The 17,909-nt window shown below is 43.6% G+C and overlaps 1 protein-coding gene across 2 annotated transcripts; it reads right to left on the bottom strand.

Moving 5' to 3' along the window:
- Positions 1-471: 471 nt before the first annotated feature.
- LOC102446806 (uncharacterized) lies at positions 472-17,695 on the bottom strand. 2 transcript variants are annotated; one of them, XM_075923450.1, is made up of 22 exons: positions 17,545-17,695; positions 17,252-17,304; positions 14,655-14,747; positions 13,422-13,549; positions 12,726-12,869; positions 11,153-11,233; positions 10,359-10,526; positions 10,194-10,290; positions 9,470-9,693; positions 8,790-8,943; positions 8,345-8,553; positions 8,142-8,259; positions 7,816-8,021; positions 6,230-6,344; positions 5,937-6,106; positions 4,987-5,060; positions 4,777-4,904; positions 3,952-4,141; positions 2,595-2,736; positions 2,244-2,340; positions 1,949-2,042; positions 472-1,235 (listed from the first exon to the last, which is right to left on the bottom strand). In XM_075923450.1, exons 1-21 carry the CDS (start codon positions 17,565-17,567, stop codon positions 1,975-1,977), a joined length of 2,682 nt encoding a protein of 893 aa, XP_075779565.1. In that variant the 5' UTR covers positions 17,568-17,695; the 3' UTR covers positions 472-1,235; positions 1,949-1,974. The 2 variants fall into 2 exon arrangements, with proteins under 2 accessions (XP_075779565.1, XP_075779564.1); XM_075923449.1 differs by lacking the exon at positions 472-1,235 and having other exon boundaries at positions 1,821-2,042.
- Positions 17,696-17,909: the final 214 nt, after the last annotated feature.

Raw genomic sequence — 17,909 nt, 5'->3', positions numbered from 1 at the left:
TAGCACTTTGGAATAGGCAAATCTGTGGGGGATTTAAATATCCCCTGCGGCATTTGCATTAACATGGCTGCCGCTTTTTTCCAGCTTGTAGATAAGCTGGAGAAAAGTGCCAGTGTGGACGTGATCCTCCGGAAAATATTCCTACTTGAAAGAGCTTATTTTCTGGAGGATCGTGTCCAGACTGGCGCTTTTCTCCGGCTTATCTACAAGCTGGAAAGTGGCAGCCATGTTAATGCAAATGCTGCAGGGGATTTAAATATCCCCTGCAGATTTGCCTATTCCAGAGTGCTACATTTGCATCCCTATTATGGATTAGGGGCCAATGTAGACACAGCCTTTGAGTTTACTAAAATCTGTTTGCCTGAAAGCCCTTTGGCTTTAGTGTGTTGTTCTCCCTTCCACAATTCTAAGGAACAGGTAAAGTTATATTTCACGATCATTTTCGCCCAAGCTGCCTTTCACTTTCAACTAGTTCCTCCCTATTTGTTCAAGTCAAATTGAACACAGGTTGCCCCCAGCTGCTCAACCTTCTGAATATGAAAGAGAAGTTTGTCCCCAGTGCAGTTCAAAAATTTCAGATATCTGTGTCCTGCTGTGTTAGTTGAAGTCCTAACTAGACAAGTTGGGAGACTACCAAATACTACACTCTAAATTGTTTATTTAAAAGCCTCAGGTACCTGTTTGGGCTTGTAGACCCATAGCATGACATCACCTCTTTAAATCCCTTTTAGCCTAACCTGGTTACTCAAGTGTATAAATTTGCTATACAAGGCAACTCATTTTTCCCCTGCCTGTCCCATCTTGAGGAAGCTGTACCCTTCTATATCAGTCACGTATTATCCCATCAACTCTGTGATACCCACTTGCTCAGGACTACTTTAGTCCTACATTAGCCTCTCTCTAAATTTAATGGAACTTGCTAGCTGGAGGCTAGCAGATTAATTCTAAGTGCCTAGAGAAAGCACAGCTTGTAGATCAAGTGACAGACTGTGATTGAAGTACTATAGAGATTAATAGTTTGAGACCTTGCCTTGAGTAGTGTTTACCTCAAGTAAGCTGCAGTTGTTTGCCATTGCATGTCAGTACAGACCCTTGCTATTAACATATGCAGCTTCCATAATGAAAGATGGAGGGAGGCAATCAGTCCAAATGTGCTTGTCACTTTGTAGGGCTGACATCTTTTGATCCAGTTACAAGTTTGCACACATTTAATGTCAGCCCTATTGACCTGTGAGCTGTAGAAAAAAGTTGAGAATCTAAATAGAAATAGGAACAGTTGATTAGAGGCGCTCATCTATATTCTTAGCTTTGTGTGTCTAATTTTTAATTCTATCTTCAGAGCAGCATGGTTTTGAACGTGACAGGCATGAAGGAGCAGTGGCTTAATGGTACTGAATCCAGTGACAGAGCAGGTTTGTTTAGTATTCTGTTTTGAGCACTTTAAGTGTCAAACAAGGCCTTAGTCAAGGGAAACAGCCTCTTGAGTCAACCTTCCCAGTAGCAGCATGAACATGTATTTTGGTTCAGTAATGTATGGCCCACCAGGATTCTGGTTATAGTAGTATATCCCAGTTAGTCATTTAAGCAACTTTAAACATAATCTATCCAACTGATTTGTGTTGAGACTTGCTTCCTTGCACCTCCTATAGAGTTGCCAAAGAGGTGGCTAGCAGAAGCTTGTCCAGGCTCTGGTATGTGCTTACGTCTGAAACACCACTATTAAAGTGAGAGCTCAAGCAGGTAAGAGGAGAATAAAGTTGAGAACTTAACTAGTTATTTGGCATTTGTATCTAAAGTTTCCAGAAAAAGGCTAAGCCAGACAGCTTCAGCTCATTTTTTTGTGCATTTAGATCAGCTATACAAGTATTTTGCAGATAATGAAGAAAGTGTTACACTGTAGTTGAATAGGTTGCTGTAGCACTGTAGTCTGTTAGAGTCCTTGTTTTACCTTGACTGTAGCAGCAAGTTCATTTTTTAACTTTCCATAAGGACTGCTCCAGAAGACACATGCCCATGCATATGATAGGCCTCAACACTACGACCTGAACAGAGGGGGGCAGGAGGGGAGAAGAAAAAAAAAAAGTCTTGCTGTAGGCTGATCAGAAGCCTGAGACAATTAGGAAAAGCTTAATATAAGCAGGTCTGAGGGAATCTATACCTGCAGTCAATATTTTTGGCACTAGTGTGCCATCAGCTCTGCCTATATTCACATCCTGAGTACTGATTAAGTGTCATCTACTTACCAAACCTTTGTTTTCTAGGAATGCATCTCTTTGCACAAAGACCATCTGAAGCTGGTCGTCTAGCATCACATATCACCACACTGCAGTGGAAGTATATCTGCAAGATAGTTCCAAATATAAACAGGATGTTGCTATAACATGGTTACCATTTCAGTGACTTGGAAAGGAATGATCATTGTGTATAGCAGCCATTTGATTAATTTCTCATCTTGCGTTCCAATACACAGGGTCACTTGCAGCTTCCAGGAAGGCTTGTTGGGTAGGAGTCAGGTTAAGCCTTTGGTTCAGTACTTGTTTTATACAGGTATTCCAGGTTCATTAGTGCCTTCGTACTTAAAGGCAGCTACTCACCTGCTCCAGTAATGCTTTTCCATCTTGCATGAAAGTGAACATTTTCACCTCAAATCTCTTCAGATGAGTGGGAAACTTCACTCTTGAGTTACGATCTACTTTGTGGAAGGTTGTTTGATAGGCATCCTCTGCATTTTCACAGCTTGGAGAAGCAAGAGTGAAGTTAGAGGCTTTAGATTGCAAGCTAGTTAGAAAGAGTGCTACATGAGATTTACTAGTTGCCTTGCTACAGTATGAGCTAGACAAAACCACATCAACTAGTAGGCAATTTTAGTATCTGTCTATCACACTACAAAGATATATAGGTATAGATAAGCCCTTATGAAGTTTCTTCAAGGCAGGGTTTGTATTATACAATCTTTGTGCCCGTGGAATAAAGTCAGAAGGGGCAGAGTAATCAAGATTTCCCCTCTAGTTTTGGTCAATATGTCAGGGAAACAAGGAGTGTCCTTTCAGATTTAGGGGGCAATTTTAGGCACCTGAGAGTTCTCTAAGTGGCCCTGGGTATCAGTTTTCTGCGGATAACCATTACAGTACTCTTAAGTCAACCAGTTTCTAGAGAGGAAGATAATGGCTTTCAGATTTAGATGCTTAAAATTTGAGTGGAACAAAATTGCAATTTACACACTCAAACCTTGATATACAAATTTGAGCCTGACAGTCAAATACCAAGTTTGTGTTCCTGATATTTACTGCCTGTGTCTTAGATTTCACTAGGTTTTAATGTTTGCAGACCCAAAAGCACTGCTGCAGTTCTATAGCTCTAACGTTAGAATTTGAGTTTAAAGGGTTCATATACAGTGGCTGAAGTTTAGAGGAAGCCAATCCCTGCTGCATCCCCCCCCCAAAAAAAGGATACAAGGTACAACTATTCTAGAATGTAGGATTAAGTGACCAAACCAAAAAAAAACCAAAAACCACAAGTCAATACTCCAGCCAGGATAGATTAAGCATTTTGAACACCAAGAATTGTTTCATGCTTAAAGCCAACATGCAGATCAAGCAGTACTGCAATTCATGATCTCAGAAGGAAATAAGTTAGAATGTGCATTGCACATGGAGTGGGGGTGAAGAGTGTTACCACCATACTTGGAGTGGTGGTACTGTCTAAGCTGAGCCTTCAAGAGCTTGAGCACTTCAGTACAGCAGCTGCTGCCAAAGCTATCACTCCAAGTGAGAAGCTCCTGCTCCCCCTACTCAGTGAAGACTGAGCAGAAGATCAGGAGGCCTGTTACTAGGTCACAAGCAGCATAGCCTGTGGCAGCAGGAAAGACAGGAGCCATAGCAGGGCAGCATCTTCCCTTCTGTTGCAAGCTGCGAGTATGGCATGAGACTCAGGTGAGGAGGATATTGTTACCTGTTTGTAATGATAGACCACTGTGGGCTGCTGTCTCTGTCCTGGGAAGTGGTAGACCAGCAGTCTTCTAGATATAGCTCTAATTGTGGGTCTTCTGACTGGAGCAGTTCCACTTCAAAATACAGTGCCTCTTTCAAGTATTTTACCACAGGATACTCTGTTTCCATGTAGGAGTCAGAATAAGACTTATCTGGAAGAGTGAATGTAGTATTGATGCATTAAGAAATCCCTCAGCCATGGGTGTTGAGGGTGCAAGGCCTCACCAACCCAAACAAACATCACCCTTCATTTCACTACAATGGCAATTTAAGGATATAGTATATGGGTACAAAGTAACAATCTTTGGAGAATGGGAATTGAGTGACTGGGGGAAGAAGGCTGTGGGATTTTTCCAGCTCAGACCCCTCATCTAGATCTAACCAAGTGGGATACTGCCTTATACTAGAGGGTTAAATGGCTCAGAGCTGAAACTCACTATTAAGTACTATAAGGACATGGGTGGCTGAGAAAGATTAGAAGAGTCCCCACCTGGGTCCCCTCAAAGGTGCGACATAGTACTTTGACTGGGGGACGGGGGGGGGGGGGGGGGACGGGGGACAGGGAAGAACTATCCCTTATGGGATCCTAGAAGGCAAAGACACTCCTGGAAGTGGTTTATTTATCCTGCATGTAGACAGAGGGAGGGTGCCTTTTGGAACCCATGTGTGGGGAAGGTAAGAATGTTGAGTGTAGCTGTAACACAAGTCACTATCCTACCAAGTCACTTCCTGCTACTCTAATAGCCAGCCACTCCACTGGAAAGCCAGCTCAGTGTTGTCCCCTTACCTCTGTACAGCTGCAAGATCAGAGCCAGAGTGCCAAAGCCTGGATTTATACTGGGTGCTGGATTGTTTTTGGTGCCATACTGGACAAAAATGGTCTCATTTATTATATAGTGACATTCGCACTTTAATCTGTGTGGGGACAGAAAGTAAAGTTTAGACTACTTTGTTTATACAGAGAATCCACCCCCCCCCCCAAGGATACACTACTTACTGGTATATTGGTGTAGTGCTGCCAGGTCTGAAGTAGGAAACATCATTTTCATAGATCATAACTGTGTTCTCAAACTGAAAGAAGCCAGGATTTAGCTTGAGACCATAAAAAAAAGTTAAGCTGCTAGGAGGTACCCAAGTGCTTCAAATGCTACTGTTGGATACCACATTGACTGCATAGCTAAAGGGGAATATCATAAGTACTCGCCAATCCTAGTGTTGAGTGGCTGTTTCTTCACCCCTCTCCTCCCCTCCCCTGATATTGCAATACAGATGTGCATTGCACAAGTCTTCAGTCAGACCAAACAGCATAAAAGCCTGCAAGTCCTGGGTATTTTAGGCTGTGTGGTGACAGGGTGGCCCACTTAGTTATCTGTTCTGGTCATTCCCTCTGGGGCACCTGGCATAAAGACTGGTTACTGGACTAGCTGGGCCTTTGACCACTTGTCACAAGTCGGTGTGATCCAGTATGGCCAGTGTCCCTAGTGACAATAGCAGCTGCACTGTGCAACCTGTCTTGCTCAGTTAACAGACACATGCTGTGCATAAGTTAGTGTAGTTTATACACAAGTTTCATTCCTGTGTAATCTATAGATAGGAGTCTTTGGTACAGGAAGCAACTTGCATTGTAGTCAATGCTCTCCTGCCAGCCATTCCTGTTTGTCATTGGGTCACCACAGTAGATTCATTACCACCAGCTTCTCAGAGGCAGGTAAAGAGAACCAGATGTTTAGCAAACTATGTAGGCAACCAAAAAAATTGCTGTCTTCTGTTTATCAGAATCCTGAGACATTTGATAAGCCAGAGAATGCAGGAATCAGAAAAGGTCAATATTGTTAGATGGAGGTGTCACTAATATCTAGAAAGCCATCTATGAATGTTTCACAGCTATGTTCTGCTGAACAGGTCCTATGGCTCCTGCCATTGGACACGTCAGTATGATTCCTTTACCTTTCTACTTGTTCCACAGGTGTTCACACTGAATATGAATGTTGCACTCTTCTCTGTCACAGTAGCAGGCCTGCATTGTCTGTCTCTCAATACAAACAAGCTTGTGTCCAGGTCTTCGATGCCTGCTAACTTCAGTGCAGTGATAGACATTGTTCCATTTGGCAGACACTCTGAAAACAAGCATGTTTCATTATACTCAAGCATTTCCTGCCCCCCTCTCCAAGCCCCAGGAGAAAGCCAGGAACAATCTAGGTCATTTTAGCTAGTTATTTCAAGCTGACAAGGATTTTTACCTATTAGTTCTTCAGGTGAAAATCTGCAAGAGATTGAGAAGTCTGTCATATCAGCAAGAGTATTATCCTTCATTGTTAAATGTAGAGAAGCTCTTATTCCAGAAGGATGAATTTCCTAAGAGAGATCACAATACATTTTAATCTATTGATTAGACTCACTTGGGAGTTGGACTTGCCATGCCAGGTCAATTAATGCTAAAGATAGTCTTGTCACCAATGTCCTCACCAGGACCAGAGTTTTGTATATGTCACTTAGGTGACAGTGCTCCAGAGGTATCATCCCTGACACTCCAATAGGAGAAGATTTTGGCTTTGCAGTGCTTGGATGCCATGGACTAACCTTGCTCACCTGGTTAAGCCTATTGCCCAGGATAGTAGAAAATGTTTGCTGGAAAGTCAGTCAGATCACAAGTCATTGAAAGGAGATGCTACTTATTTTGCAAAACTAGTTAACTAGGACACCATCCTCCTGGAGTAGTGTAGTCTATTTACTACTTCTGCAACTAAGCAGCCACATAATGGCATATTTGAGCTCTTTGTCAGTCTGTTTTACCAAGTTTAGTAGAGTACTGTTGGGATAGTCTTGTTAGACTCCAGTATCCAGAAGTAGAGAAGAGATGGCTCCATTATGAGTGTAGTGTGCACTTGAGGTTGAGGCATTTAGTTCACACATGAGAACTTCAAGATTTGTTCTTATTCAGCTACCATGTCCAGTAGCCCAGCCATCTTTAGTTCTACAATGATGATTTTAAAATCCCTCTGAGAGTTTGTACTTAAGTACACCAATCCAAAATTTAGGACCTTCAAAGCTTTGTGCTCAGTTAGATGCCTACAGGATTGGCCACTAACAATTTCTAGCTAGGATTAGCACTTACTGGCAAGTAGCTTGGTGATACATGCTAGTATTGCATCATGAGGAACTGTGGTCCTGTCTGACCTTCAGGAAGCCAAACTTGTAGACCTACTTAGGAGGAGAGTAGCCAATTGTACCCTGCAGAAAGCAGCTGTAAGGAAGGTACAGTGCTGCCTTGATCTCTTAAGTGGAAGTAGTGTAGTGGGTAAAAAAAAACCAGATCCAAGATGGTTCCAGAAAGGAAACTAGAACCTCAAACTTCAGTTAACAGCCTCGTACCTGGGCTCCAGGACTATGATTTAGTAGGACAGAAGCTCAATATTTTAGAGAAGTGGTTGAATAGGCAGGAGTCCATGCTCATGTGCTATCAAGCATCACCTCCTTAATACAACTAGTGTCTCTATACTTGACAATGAGAATCAACCTGTGTTCTATGCCAGATTTAGAATATGGCTAAGTTGTGCCTACATCTAAGGGTACATTCTATAGGTCAGTACAAGTCCATCTTTGTGAAGTTTATATGACCTCACTAGTGAGAAGAGTCTATAGCCTGTTGTACAGCTACACAAATGTTTCCTTATTTGTGTACCCTCAGAAGAGGTGTACCTTTGGTAGAGAGCCTGTAGCCCCACAGCTGAGCTTAAGCCCTCTGAAGATGCCGAGACCAGGCTGCTTGGTGGGAGGGTTTTCCCCACTTAGGGGCTAGACACCATGCTCATTTTGTCTTCCTTACCTCATAGAGGATGTGAGGTGCATAGAGGGGAACACGAATGGTGAAGTGTGTGCCATTGTCATCTAGTCTGTAGTTGTGCTTCTGAGCAGCCTCTGGTGACAGGCTCAAATTTGAAATGAAGGGCAGCCAGTTTTGATCCACGTTGCCACGAATAACTGTTAGATACAGGTTCTCTTTGTCACAGAATCCCCTTGCACTAGGCAACACTGTAATGAAGGAATGTTTGATGAAAGTCATATTAGCAGTTCTGACAGTTTAGCTCTGCTGGAGTTGCATTAGCCCCGAGTCTCACTGGAGTGGTTTGAACGTTATCTTGGTCTTATTACCTGCATCCTGTACAGGAGAGATGATTATGACTGGGACACTGAAGGTCTCATGTGTTGGCTGTACATCAAAGCCAAGTGTGACATTCAGCGTATATAGTCTAGTGTCTTCTGTTAAGTACTGAAAGAGACAGCAGTCACATTTAAAATCCTCCATTCAGCACACAGTGTTTCAACATGTGTTTTAGGTACAGATACAGACCCACCTCTTTCTTAATGAGGGGCACATCAAATGGTGTTTCTATTACATAGCCTTTGCTTCCATTAGGGTATCTTGTTTCATAAACTTTGTATCCATATTGAAGTGCTTCAGGGACAGTTACAGTTGTAGCATCTATGGTCAAGTTGACCAGTTCCACATCTGGCAGAAATATTCCTACAGTCACATTGACCAGCCTAATGCTGGAGTTGGTATCTAGGAAGGAGAGGCAAAAGGTTAGTCTTTATTCTTGAGGGAAGATGGAGATTCCCTTCCACTTCTATGAGGGGTCTTTGAGAGATTGAGTCCAGTCCCTGCCCTCATGGCAGGACCAAGTACCATCCCTGACAGATTTTGCCCCAGATCCCTAAATGGCCCCTCTCAGATTGAACTAACAGTCCTGGGTTGAACTAGGCCCATGCTCAAACCACTGAGCTATCCCAGCTACTTACAGTTTGTAATTGTGGGTGGTACAAGTTTAAATGGAGTTTCTATTTTCTTGATGATGGTATGCTTGGTCACTCCCCACCTGTTGTCTTCCCACTGATGTTCCAAAAACAAGTTAATGTTGTATTTTGTCCCATGTTGTCCCTCACTCACATGGGTCTGAAAGGTCAAGAGAAATTTTAGCCCACTGCATTAGTCACCAGGACAGGGGAGATGCAGCTGAAGCTACATTAAGTGACCTAATAACTAGTTGGCACAACTGTGGCTTTTGTTGCAGTTCTGGAAAGCTTTCCCAGGAGCAGAAATTCAAGGGGCAGGTAGCTCAACTCGAGACTGCTCACTCCCTGTACTTCTAGGACTGTTCTTCCAAATGAAAGCCCCTCCCAAGTCAGGCTTTGTATAAAAGGGGAGTGTCAGTCATTAAGTAGCAAGTGGGGAACCTCATTGGTTCAGAGAGGTACAGTAGTTCCAGTGCCTGATATTAAGCTAGACAGCCATCAGCCAATTGGAAGATCCAATCTCTGACTAGGTGCAGTATTAGGAGCACTGACTTGGGAAACTCAGTCGTGCCTCCTATTTCAATGTTCAGTAGGACCCCTCATCTGCTAAAGTCCCTTTTCATTTATGGGGGAAAGGGGAAATTTCCCCCTTCGCTTATAGCTCAGGCCAAAAGGCATCCACTAACCTTGTAATAGCCACCTTCCGCACCTATGGGTATCTGAATGGTAATGGCATCTGTACTGTTCAGTAGCACATATTTCCTGGAAGCAGTTTCTCTGGCAGCAAGCTTGTGAAGATCCACACCCATTTCAACAAGCAAGTCACTGAAGATAGTTGCCCCAGCAGAGAGGGGTTGGAGGTTTTTTGGAATGGTCCATGTAATGGTCTCATTGGTATAATCCACCCCATCTTAAGAAGAATAGCATTAGTCAGGCATTTCCATCAATATCCGCTAATTCTCAAAGCTGAAGGGTGTGTCTAGACTGGCAAGAGTGTGCAAAAAAAGCCACTTTTGCACAAAAACTTGCCAGCTGTCCACACTGGCCGCTTGAATCTGCGCGAGAGCACCGATGTTCTAATTTAAGAACTCAGTGCTTCTTGTGCAAATACTTTGATGCTCCTGCTCAGGGATAAGCCCTCTTGCGCAAGAGGGCCAGTGTACACAAGCCCCTTATTTTTTTGCTCAAGAAAGCCCGATGGCTAAAATGGCCATAGGAGCTTTCTTGCACAAAAGCGCATCTATACTGGGCATGGATGCTTCTGTACAAAAGCATTCATACCAGTCTAGACGCTCTTTTGCGGAAATATTTAATGGAAATTTTTCTGTTAAAAGTATTTCTGCAAAATCATGCCAGTCTAGATGCAGCTGAAGAGTGTTAAGTATCAGATCGGTATCAGGAGAGTCTCACCTACGGGACAGGCCACAGCAGTATCTACCATCAAGATCATCCATCGCTGCTTGTAGAATGTACTTGCTCTCACTGCAGAGAATGTCACTCCTTGAACCTGCAAGAGTAGATGTTCAAGCTGTGCAATGCAACAGGACACCACAGGTAACAAGCAAGTGCACCAACCTTGACTAGCTGAGCTTCTGCAGCATTGAATGGAGCTCTCAGCAAAATCCTAGTGTCTGTGGTGTTGAGTCCATAGCCAGCATGCAGAGCATCACTTGCTAACAGAGCCTTCCTTCCAGTGGGCAGATGAAATACTACTTGCCAAATGGACACTGCCCCAGCTGTTGCCTAAGGGAGACAGAGCAATGCTCAAGCCATAGGTCTTTAACAGTCACAGGAGTATATCAAGCTGTACCACATTCCTTGCCACAACTGGACTTGTAAACAAGTCAGGCTTCAAGAGTCTCTATCCTCCCTACCCAGCCTGGAACAAAGCTACCCTTAGGCAGCTTTCAAGGAGCTCATCTTGCAGTCCTGGAAAGCAAGTGCTCTTTAGTAGATGCTTATGTAGCACTAGTGTTGTAGTGGTTTGTCCCAGGACATTAGGTGAGACAGATGTATGGGGTAGTGTCTTGCATTGTATCACCTTCAGAAAGGGATCCAGCCCCCCCCCCCACCTTAGAAAGGAAGAGTTAAGTAGCTGATTACTCACTATCCCTCCCCATATTGGCTAGCATCAGCTTGTTTCCTTGTGATATGTATAGTCCTATTAGATGTCTACACCTGCCTCAAAAGTGCCATTGTCAAGGAGAGAAGGGGTCTGGTATACTTTGTCTGATGTAAAATAGATTTTGACATCAGGTTTAGACCAGGAATTCTGTTTACTTCTTGCATGTTGGAGGCTTACTTCAGGGTAATACATTGTTGGAATAATTGTACATCATTACTTTAATGCCATGTCTAGTTAGTCTTACCTCTGGAAAGGCTAGTGCCCAGTCCTCAGGTTCATCTTGGAGCAAGTCTGTTATCTGTGGAACATTCCTCTTGACAGACACCTTCCAAGAGAACAGCTGCCATTAGTGACACTGATGTCTAGTTTAATCCCCACAAGTAGTCACATTCCCCTGGTGAAAATAGCTTCCCTTGAGTCTGATCTTTGGTCCTTCATTTGCCAGTCTTTTAGGTGACTGGTGTAGAGAAGCCAGACACCCTCTTTCCATTTTAGTCTAGTGACAGAAGTGCCACCTCTAATTTTTCCATCTATTTATGAAATTTAGGGATCTGACTAGCCAGGAAAGGGTAGGCATTTTAAATACACTATTCAAAGTTTTAGAAATAAGTCAATGCATTGTTGAAACACTTTGCAAGAACAAGATCACAGCAACCATGCATAGTATTATTTCTTGGTACTTCCTGCAAGTATGAGCTGGGGAAGTTGAGATACTATATGTATAGCCTCTTCAAAGAGAGTCATTTAAATTTCCTGCTCTAAGCCTAGTCCCACTCTGGAGATTCAGCACATTCAGTTTCTCTCCTGCCACTTGCCCTAGACCATGTACTACCTTTCAGAAAATTTCCACCCTGACACCGCAGTCCTCAGATGCAGCATCTGAAACAAGTAGTCCCTCTCCCCTCCTCTGCAGAAGGGTGTACAGGCATAGCCTTTCCATCTGTGGGCCTGTTTGGGGGAACATATTCCCTGGACCCACCTCTGCCCTCAGTGGCAGTGGGATCTGCAGGAAGCCAAGTGAGCCAGTCCTGGTCTGCTATGCCCTGTCCCTCCAGGGAGGCAGCTGGGCTTGGTAGAGTGCAGCAGGCTGGGGCACTTTGCTTCCTACTGTGAGAAGGAGTGCCCATACCCCAACCTATTCTTCTACAATCCTCAGGTTATGTAGCTTGGGGAGAGGTTAGAAAGGGGCAGGCCTTTGGCAGAGGATGAGGATTGTTTCAGGTCCTGCATCCACCTGAGGATGGCAGAGGTAGGAAGAGGAACACCTGGGTGTCAGCACCTTGCTCTGTAGCACCAGCAAATGGAAGCCTTGTAGCTACAAGGCAGCAGGGGGCACCTGGACACATGTTAGATGATCTAGCAAAGATCAACTATGTAGCCTCTCTTCCCCTGGGCAGCTGTACAACTCAGGGACCACAAGTGCGGTGTGCCTCTACTTCACATTTCTTGTTAGGAAGCCAAAGACTGGTGTTAATTCCCCTCTCCCTGTCCTTATGGTGGACTCCCATATTTGAGGATTCAAAATAGTATCCAAGAGAAAGGAGCTCATTTAGAGCCAAATTGATGAGCACAACAACATTTGGCCACCCAACTTCACAGGTGGAGTGATTCTTCAGGCCATACTCATGTATCAGATGGTCTTCAGGGGGGCCATGGACTATTGGACTTCTGTCACCACACGCAGTGCATTCTGCCTGTAAGTGCTTTACCAGCCAGATGGTTCAGGTTCCCATCCCAGGGGACATCCAGATCACACATTTAGAAGTGCCTTCTTCCCCTCCCTCCCCCCTCCATGGAAGACCAGTGGGTGAGCTTACCTCCATGTAGTTGGTTTCACATACTAGCTCTCTTGAATGCCATGGACCGTAAGGGCAACGCACAGTCTTCAAATGAGTTGCAGCATTTTTCATGTCAGGATCAGTGGCTGCTTGGATTTGTATAGCTACTGTGTATACATCACTCTGAAGAGACAGTGACAGCTTTGACTCAAGTATCTTGAGTCTTGATGAGTTCCTTCCCACCCACCCCCACGGGGATACAGAGGCTGTTCCATAATGAAGTGGTTAGGCATTACAGCTATGTCCTCGGTGTTCAGACAGAGGAACTAGGTATGAACCCACATTAAGGATGTTTAAAATAGATGGAAAGGGGTCAGGGTACCAAACTAACAGTTATCACATTAAAACAGGTACTTAAGGATAAGGGAAGTCTAGATTAGGTTGAGTAATATAGCTACTCAGATACCAAGTTGCAGAGCAAGATTACTTGCTGCAAGTGGGGAAGGTAGAGTTGCCTGTTCATCTATTGGTGGGGTACTATTTCTTCTATAGAAAAAGTATCTTCATGCTTGCATATTAGCTTGCATACTGTGGTAGAAAGACCACTGCTGTGCCCTTCTCCCCACAGCTCTAAATCGGCACCAATAAATAGTTATGTAGCAATATACTGCTTTACTCTGTAAAACTTGGACTTTAACATGCTTTACTTTTAGATTTTAATTCCAGGAGACTTACCTCAATATGAGTGTGGCAGCTTAGAATAGAAGCACGGAATTCAATGTTACCCCAATAGTTATACTCTATGGTGTAGCCACACTGTGCTGCTAGAGTTTCATCAATCTCCTGGGCTATGCCAAACTGATCTGAAAGTTTTAGGTTATAGCTGTCAGAACAACTCTGGGTCCTCAACATTGCCATGCAGTTACCCAGGTCATCCAGAGCCATTCCAAGGTTACACTATATAAGCCTTACTGTGAGCATTACTTTGGTGTCCATCTTGATTGCTGATGACCAACATCAGACTTCTGATTGCATTGGCACTCAAGGCCCTGAATCACAGCTGTAAGACTAGTGCTATCGAGTCTAAATTTCTCCTGACCCTTTCATTTCCTACTCAGGAACTATACTGAGCATGAAGCCCACAAGTCAGCAGTCTAGCAGATTGGTGGCAATCAAGGGTGAGTTACATATACTCATGGCTTCCATCTTGCTGTGGTCCTCTGCATGTTGTCAGAAGTGTAAAGGGCCTACTTGCACATTTTGCCACCAGGCTATCCATAGGAAGTACAGTGCTAGGAGTGTTATTCACTTTGATGTGAAAAAGTGAATTCAGTTATACTTCTGCAGTCTTGAAGGCAGTCAAGTGGCAACAACTGAGTTGTAAGGTTAAAGACACATTAGTCCTGACATTTACCTAGGATCTCACCTATGAAGTATAGCATGACCTATCTTAATAAACCCAGATTTGGAGACTTACCATATCCAGAGATGTCATGGTAACTGTACCTATTCTTCCTACTACAAGTGAGGATTTTCCACAGAAGTCAGTCCAGCTAGTCTGACCAATTCAGAGGAGCTCCCCTATCAACAAGTCTTTGTTTTTTCCTTTTTAAATTAATGGAGATTGCCTATCTCTTAGAACTGGAAGGGACCTTGAAAGGTCATAGAGTCCAGTCCCCTGCCTTCTCAGCAGGACCAAGTACCATCCCTGATGAATTTGCCCCAAATCCCTAAGTGGCCTCATTAGAAATTACTGAATACAGTCTTACAGAGAGACACCAAGTGCAAATGCTCTTATATATATATATATATATATAAAAAAAGATTGACAGACTTCAAGCCACAATGCATGTTATTGTTAGGTAGACTAGAGTTTGGTGTTGATAAGTGGGGTATACTATTAAAAGCTAGTAAGTATGCCTCCTCCCTCCCTGCCCAGCCTTTCCTTAAGCCACTGGGTCATCTTACCAACAGCAGCAAAGGTCAGATACTTGTCCTCAAAGTACTCTGAATGCAGTATGACCCGCAGGAGGTTCCCCAGGCACTCTGAACTCAGGGAGCCTAGAGAGATGTTAAGACATCTTAGTTACAATGAGTCACTTGGAAGCAAGATACAAAGTGCTTTAAGTCACCCTCCTCACTACTGAAAAGCTTCCCCTTCTGGGGCTAAACAGGAGCTCATATTAGTATGTTAAGACCATGCCACCTGTAATTTCACCAAGTTAGAGAAAGCAAAAGTCCATATAAGTCGTAAGGACCCCTGAGACTAACTGGTAGATGGCACAGGGATTCATGAGTTTACTAGAAAGGGACATGCAACATGTTACAATCCCTGTATATAATCTATATGCATTTTAGTGTATGTTCTGCAAGTCTGTAGTTAGAAGCCAATCACTTGTCTGAGTGTTGGTAGACCCTTCAGAAGGAAACTTACTCCTATTTATGCCACAGCTGTTTTATAGTCTAGATCTCTCCTTACTGAAGCATTGTTTTATCTGCCATAACTACCTAAATAAATTAAACAGGAACCAGTGACTAACAGGGGAAGGGAACCCTGTTTTGAAGAGCTAAGGTCTGTTCAGTGTATTTCAAGTTGCAGAGAAGGTGAAGGATTCCAGGGCTCTAAGTTTCTCCTAGCAGTGGATTTGCTTCATGAAAAGGAAAGTCAACCAGGCTTAATGGACAAGCTGAAAACTTTGGGTGAAAGTTTAGTTTTGAGTCAGGAGTACATTGTTAAAGTCAAGAGGAGGCCATATCATTCAGAGCTGGTGACAGACTTCATTGGACAGGGCATGTGGCTACCCTTTACTCCCACAACTCTCACCACCACCCAGGGCTCCAGCCCCTGCTACCGTAGTAGTGGCAACCCTGGTCCTTTAAATTGCCACAACCCAGGGCAATTGCTCCCCTGCACCGCATTGGCACTCCTGATAGATTCTAATGCTATTTTCACAGGTTCCTTTGTTTTATAAGGGCACTGAAGTGCTGTGTGTTACAGGAGCATTTGGTGAGACTGGTGACTAGTTCTTGTGAGCAAAGGATCAGTTATTGGGGGAGTGGGGGACCGCTATGAGTGATAAGGCCCTGGATATTACAGATAACACTTTACAGTTAGAGGGCTAGGGTGCCTCTATTTTCAGCCTGCAAGGCCATTGTGTTCTCTCAACCTGTGATTGTTACTAAGCTTGTGGCCTTGATGTGAATACAGGGTCACTGCTTGTCAGGAGGCCTATTAGGAGCAAAACCAATTGTAAGTTAGGGACTCAGTCCCACAGACTCTGCTCTGTGAGACTCACTTTTACATAGGATTAAATGTATAGCCACAAACTACTCACATGCAGTTACAAAAATAGCTGTTTGCAAGGCTGAGGCATTAGTCTTCTGCAAGTTGTAAGCGCACTCAGACAAATAAGATGCAGGGGATTGTGATGCTCGATAGAATCACTATAGCTTGCTAATCAGGGCACTCTGCATTCCATTTCCTATAGGATTAGTTGGAAGCAGTGTCACTTTGGTTAGTATTTCACTAGGAAACACCTAAAGTAACCCCACATAAGATTCTTAAAGCTACTCTTGGGCTGTCTACACACTGGCACGATCTTGTGCAAGAGTGGCCGCTCTTGCACAAAAGCTTGCTGCCTGTCTACACTGGCCGTGTGTTCTTGAACAAGTAAGCTGACATTCTAGTGTATAAAATCAGGGCTTCTTGCACCAGAACTCTGATGCTCCACTCAGGAATAAGCCCTCTTCTGGAAGAGCTCTTCCAGAAAAGGCTAGTGTAGACAGGCAACATTAATTTCTTGCACAAGAAAGCCCCATGGTTAAAATGGCCATCAGAGCTTTCTTGCACTAGAGAGCATCTACACTGGCATGGATGCTCTTGCACATAAGCACATGCCACTGAAGAGGCTCTCTTCTGGAAGAGTTTCTGAAGAGCTCTTCTGCAAGAGAGTTTTTGCGTGAGAATGTGCCAGTGTAGACTGAGACAAGTAGAGACCCCATTAGAGTCTATCCTTGCATTGGGAGTAGAACCAACCTTGCTTTTCCTCATATTAGAGGGTGGGATGAAATAACTACCTCCTCTAGAAAGAGGATCTGATCCAATAGGAAGTCTCAGAGCACACTACTGCTTTGACCCCAGTGAGGAAATAGGCATATGTGGGGGGCTATTTTGGTAGTCATGCTAGGGGTGTAATCCCCAGCTTGATGAGATATATGGAGAGGGAGTAAAGAGTTAGGGTACATATTCTGAATTAATGCAGGGATGTCTCCTTAAGCTGATGCACAAGTCTAGGCATAGCCATATTTTTACAGGAGTTTTGAGTATATACATTTATCTAGAGATAAGTTTGTGCCTTGAGACATGCTTTTCTATGTTAGAGCAGGCTGACAGACAAGAGTCAGAAGCACGACTGCCGTACACCTGGCTAGTACTTACAGCAGCCAGATGCCTTCTCTTAGCACGACCATGGTGCTAGGAAGCAGACCACCATTATTTACTGAAAAGCTACAGAGGGGGCTGAAACCCATTTACCCCCCTTTCAATGCAAGTCAAATCTAGTTACCTGGCCTGTCTTGAGTCCATATTTCAGAGATTAACACCCCTATTAGGAATAACCTGCAAGAGAAAGTATAGGCAGATGTTGTTTCAGTTCAAGTATTGCTTCACTTGAAGTTAGAGAATTTATAAATATGAGTGCATGCTTGAAGTTCTACTTTTGGGGCATATACTTAAGAATTTAAGAGAAAATTCAGGACACTAACACAGCTTATACTCTCTTGCTCCATATATATAGATTATATATATTTTAGAGAGAGAGAGAGAGTCATAATCAATAGCAACCTCACAAACACTCACCTCAGTACAAGGTTGGGCACCATTGCTCTTGGGAACAGCTCCCAGCTGTAGCTGCTTCTGTGACAAACCAACCAAAAGTTTGAGAATCCTAAGCCAGCTTGCAGTGCTAAACACTCCCACTATGTTCTTCAAGGTTATTGGATTCACAATATGTAGAAAAGCAAGGGGTCCATTTTTATACTCATGCAAATCATTTGCAGGTGCTTTCCCAACCTTGCTCCTATAATACAATTCACTTTACTTTAATTGTTAATTATTTTATCTGCGTTCCTTCAGAGGAGATTTTTGTCAGTTTTTGAGTGATACTGATGAGGCTGTTAGAGACATTGAGATAATTAGTAAGCTCCAAATGGAGGTGCTTTGAA

This window comes from Pelodiscus sinensis, chromosome 3 (assembly GCF_049634645.1).
Source record: "Pelodiscus sinensis isolate JC-2024 chromosome 3, ASM4963464v1, whole genome shotgun sequence".
NCBI classification, from domain to species: domain Eukaryota; kingdom Metazoa; phylum Chordata; order Testudines; family Trionychidae; genus Pelodiscus; species Pelodiscus sinensis.
This window is presented reverse-complemented; position numbering and strand designations above follow the sequence as displayed.

What these genes read in the sequence shown, in the direction of transcription:
- LOC102446806 (XM_075923450.1), bottom strand. Translation starts at nt 17,567, where the DNA reads ATGGTGCCCAACCTTGTACTGAG. An exon ending in TCTGACCTTTGCTGCTGTTG is followed by an intron (nt 13,550 to 14,654) that starts GTAAGATGACCC and finishes TAAAACTTTCAG; the next exon opens with ATCAGTTTGGCATAGCCCAG. An exon ending in CACCTCACATCCTCTATGAG is followed by an intron (nt 6,345 to 7,815) that starts GTAAGGAAGACA and finishes GATCTCTCTTAG; the next exon opens with GAAATTCATCCTTCTGGAAT.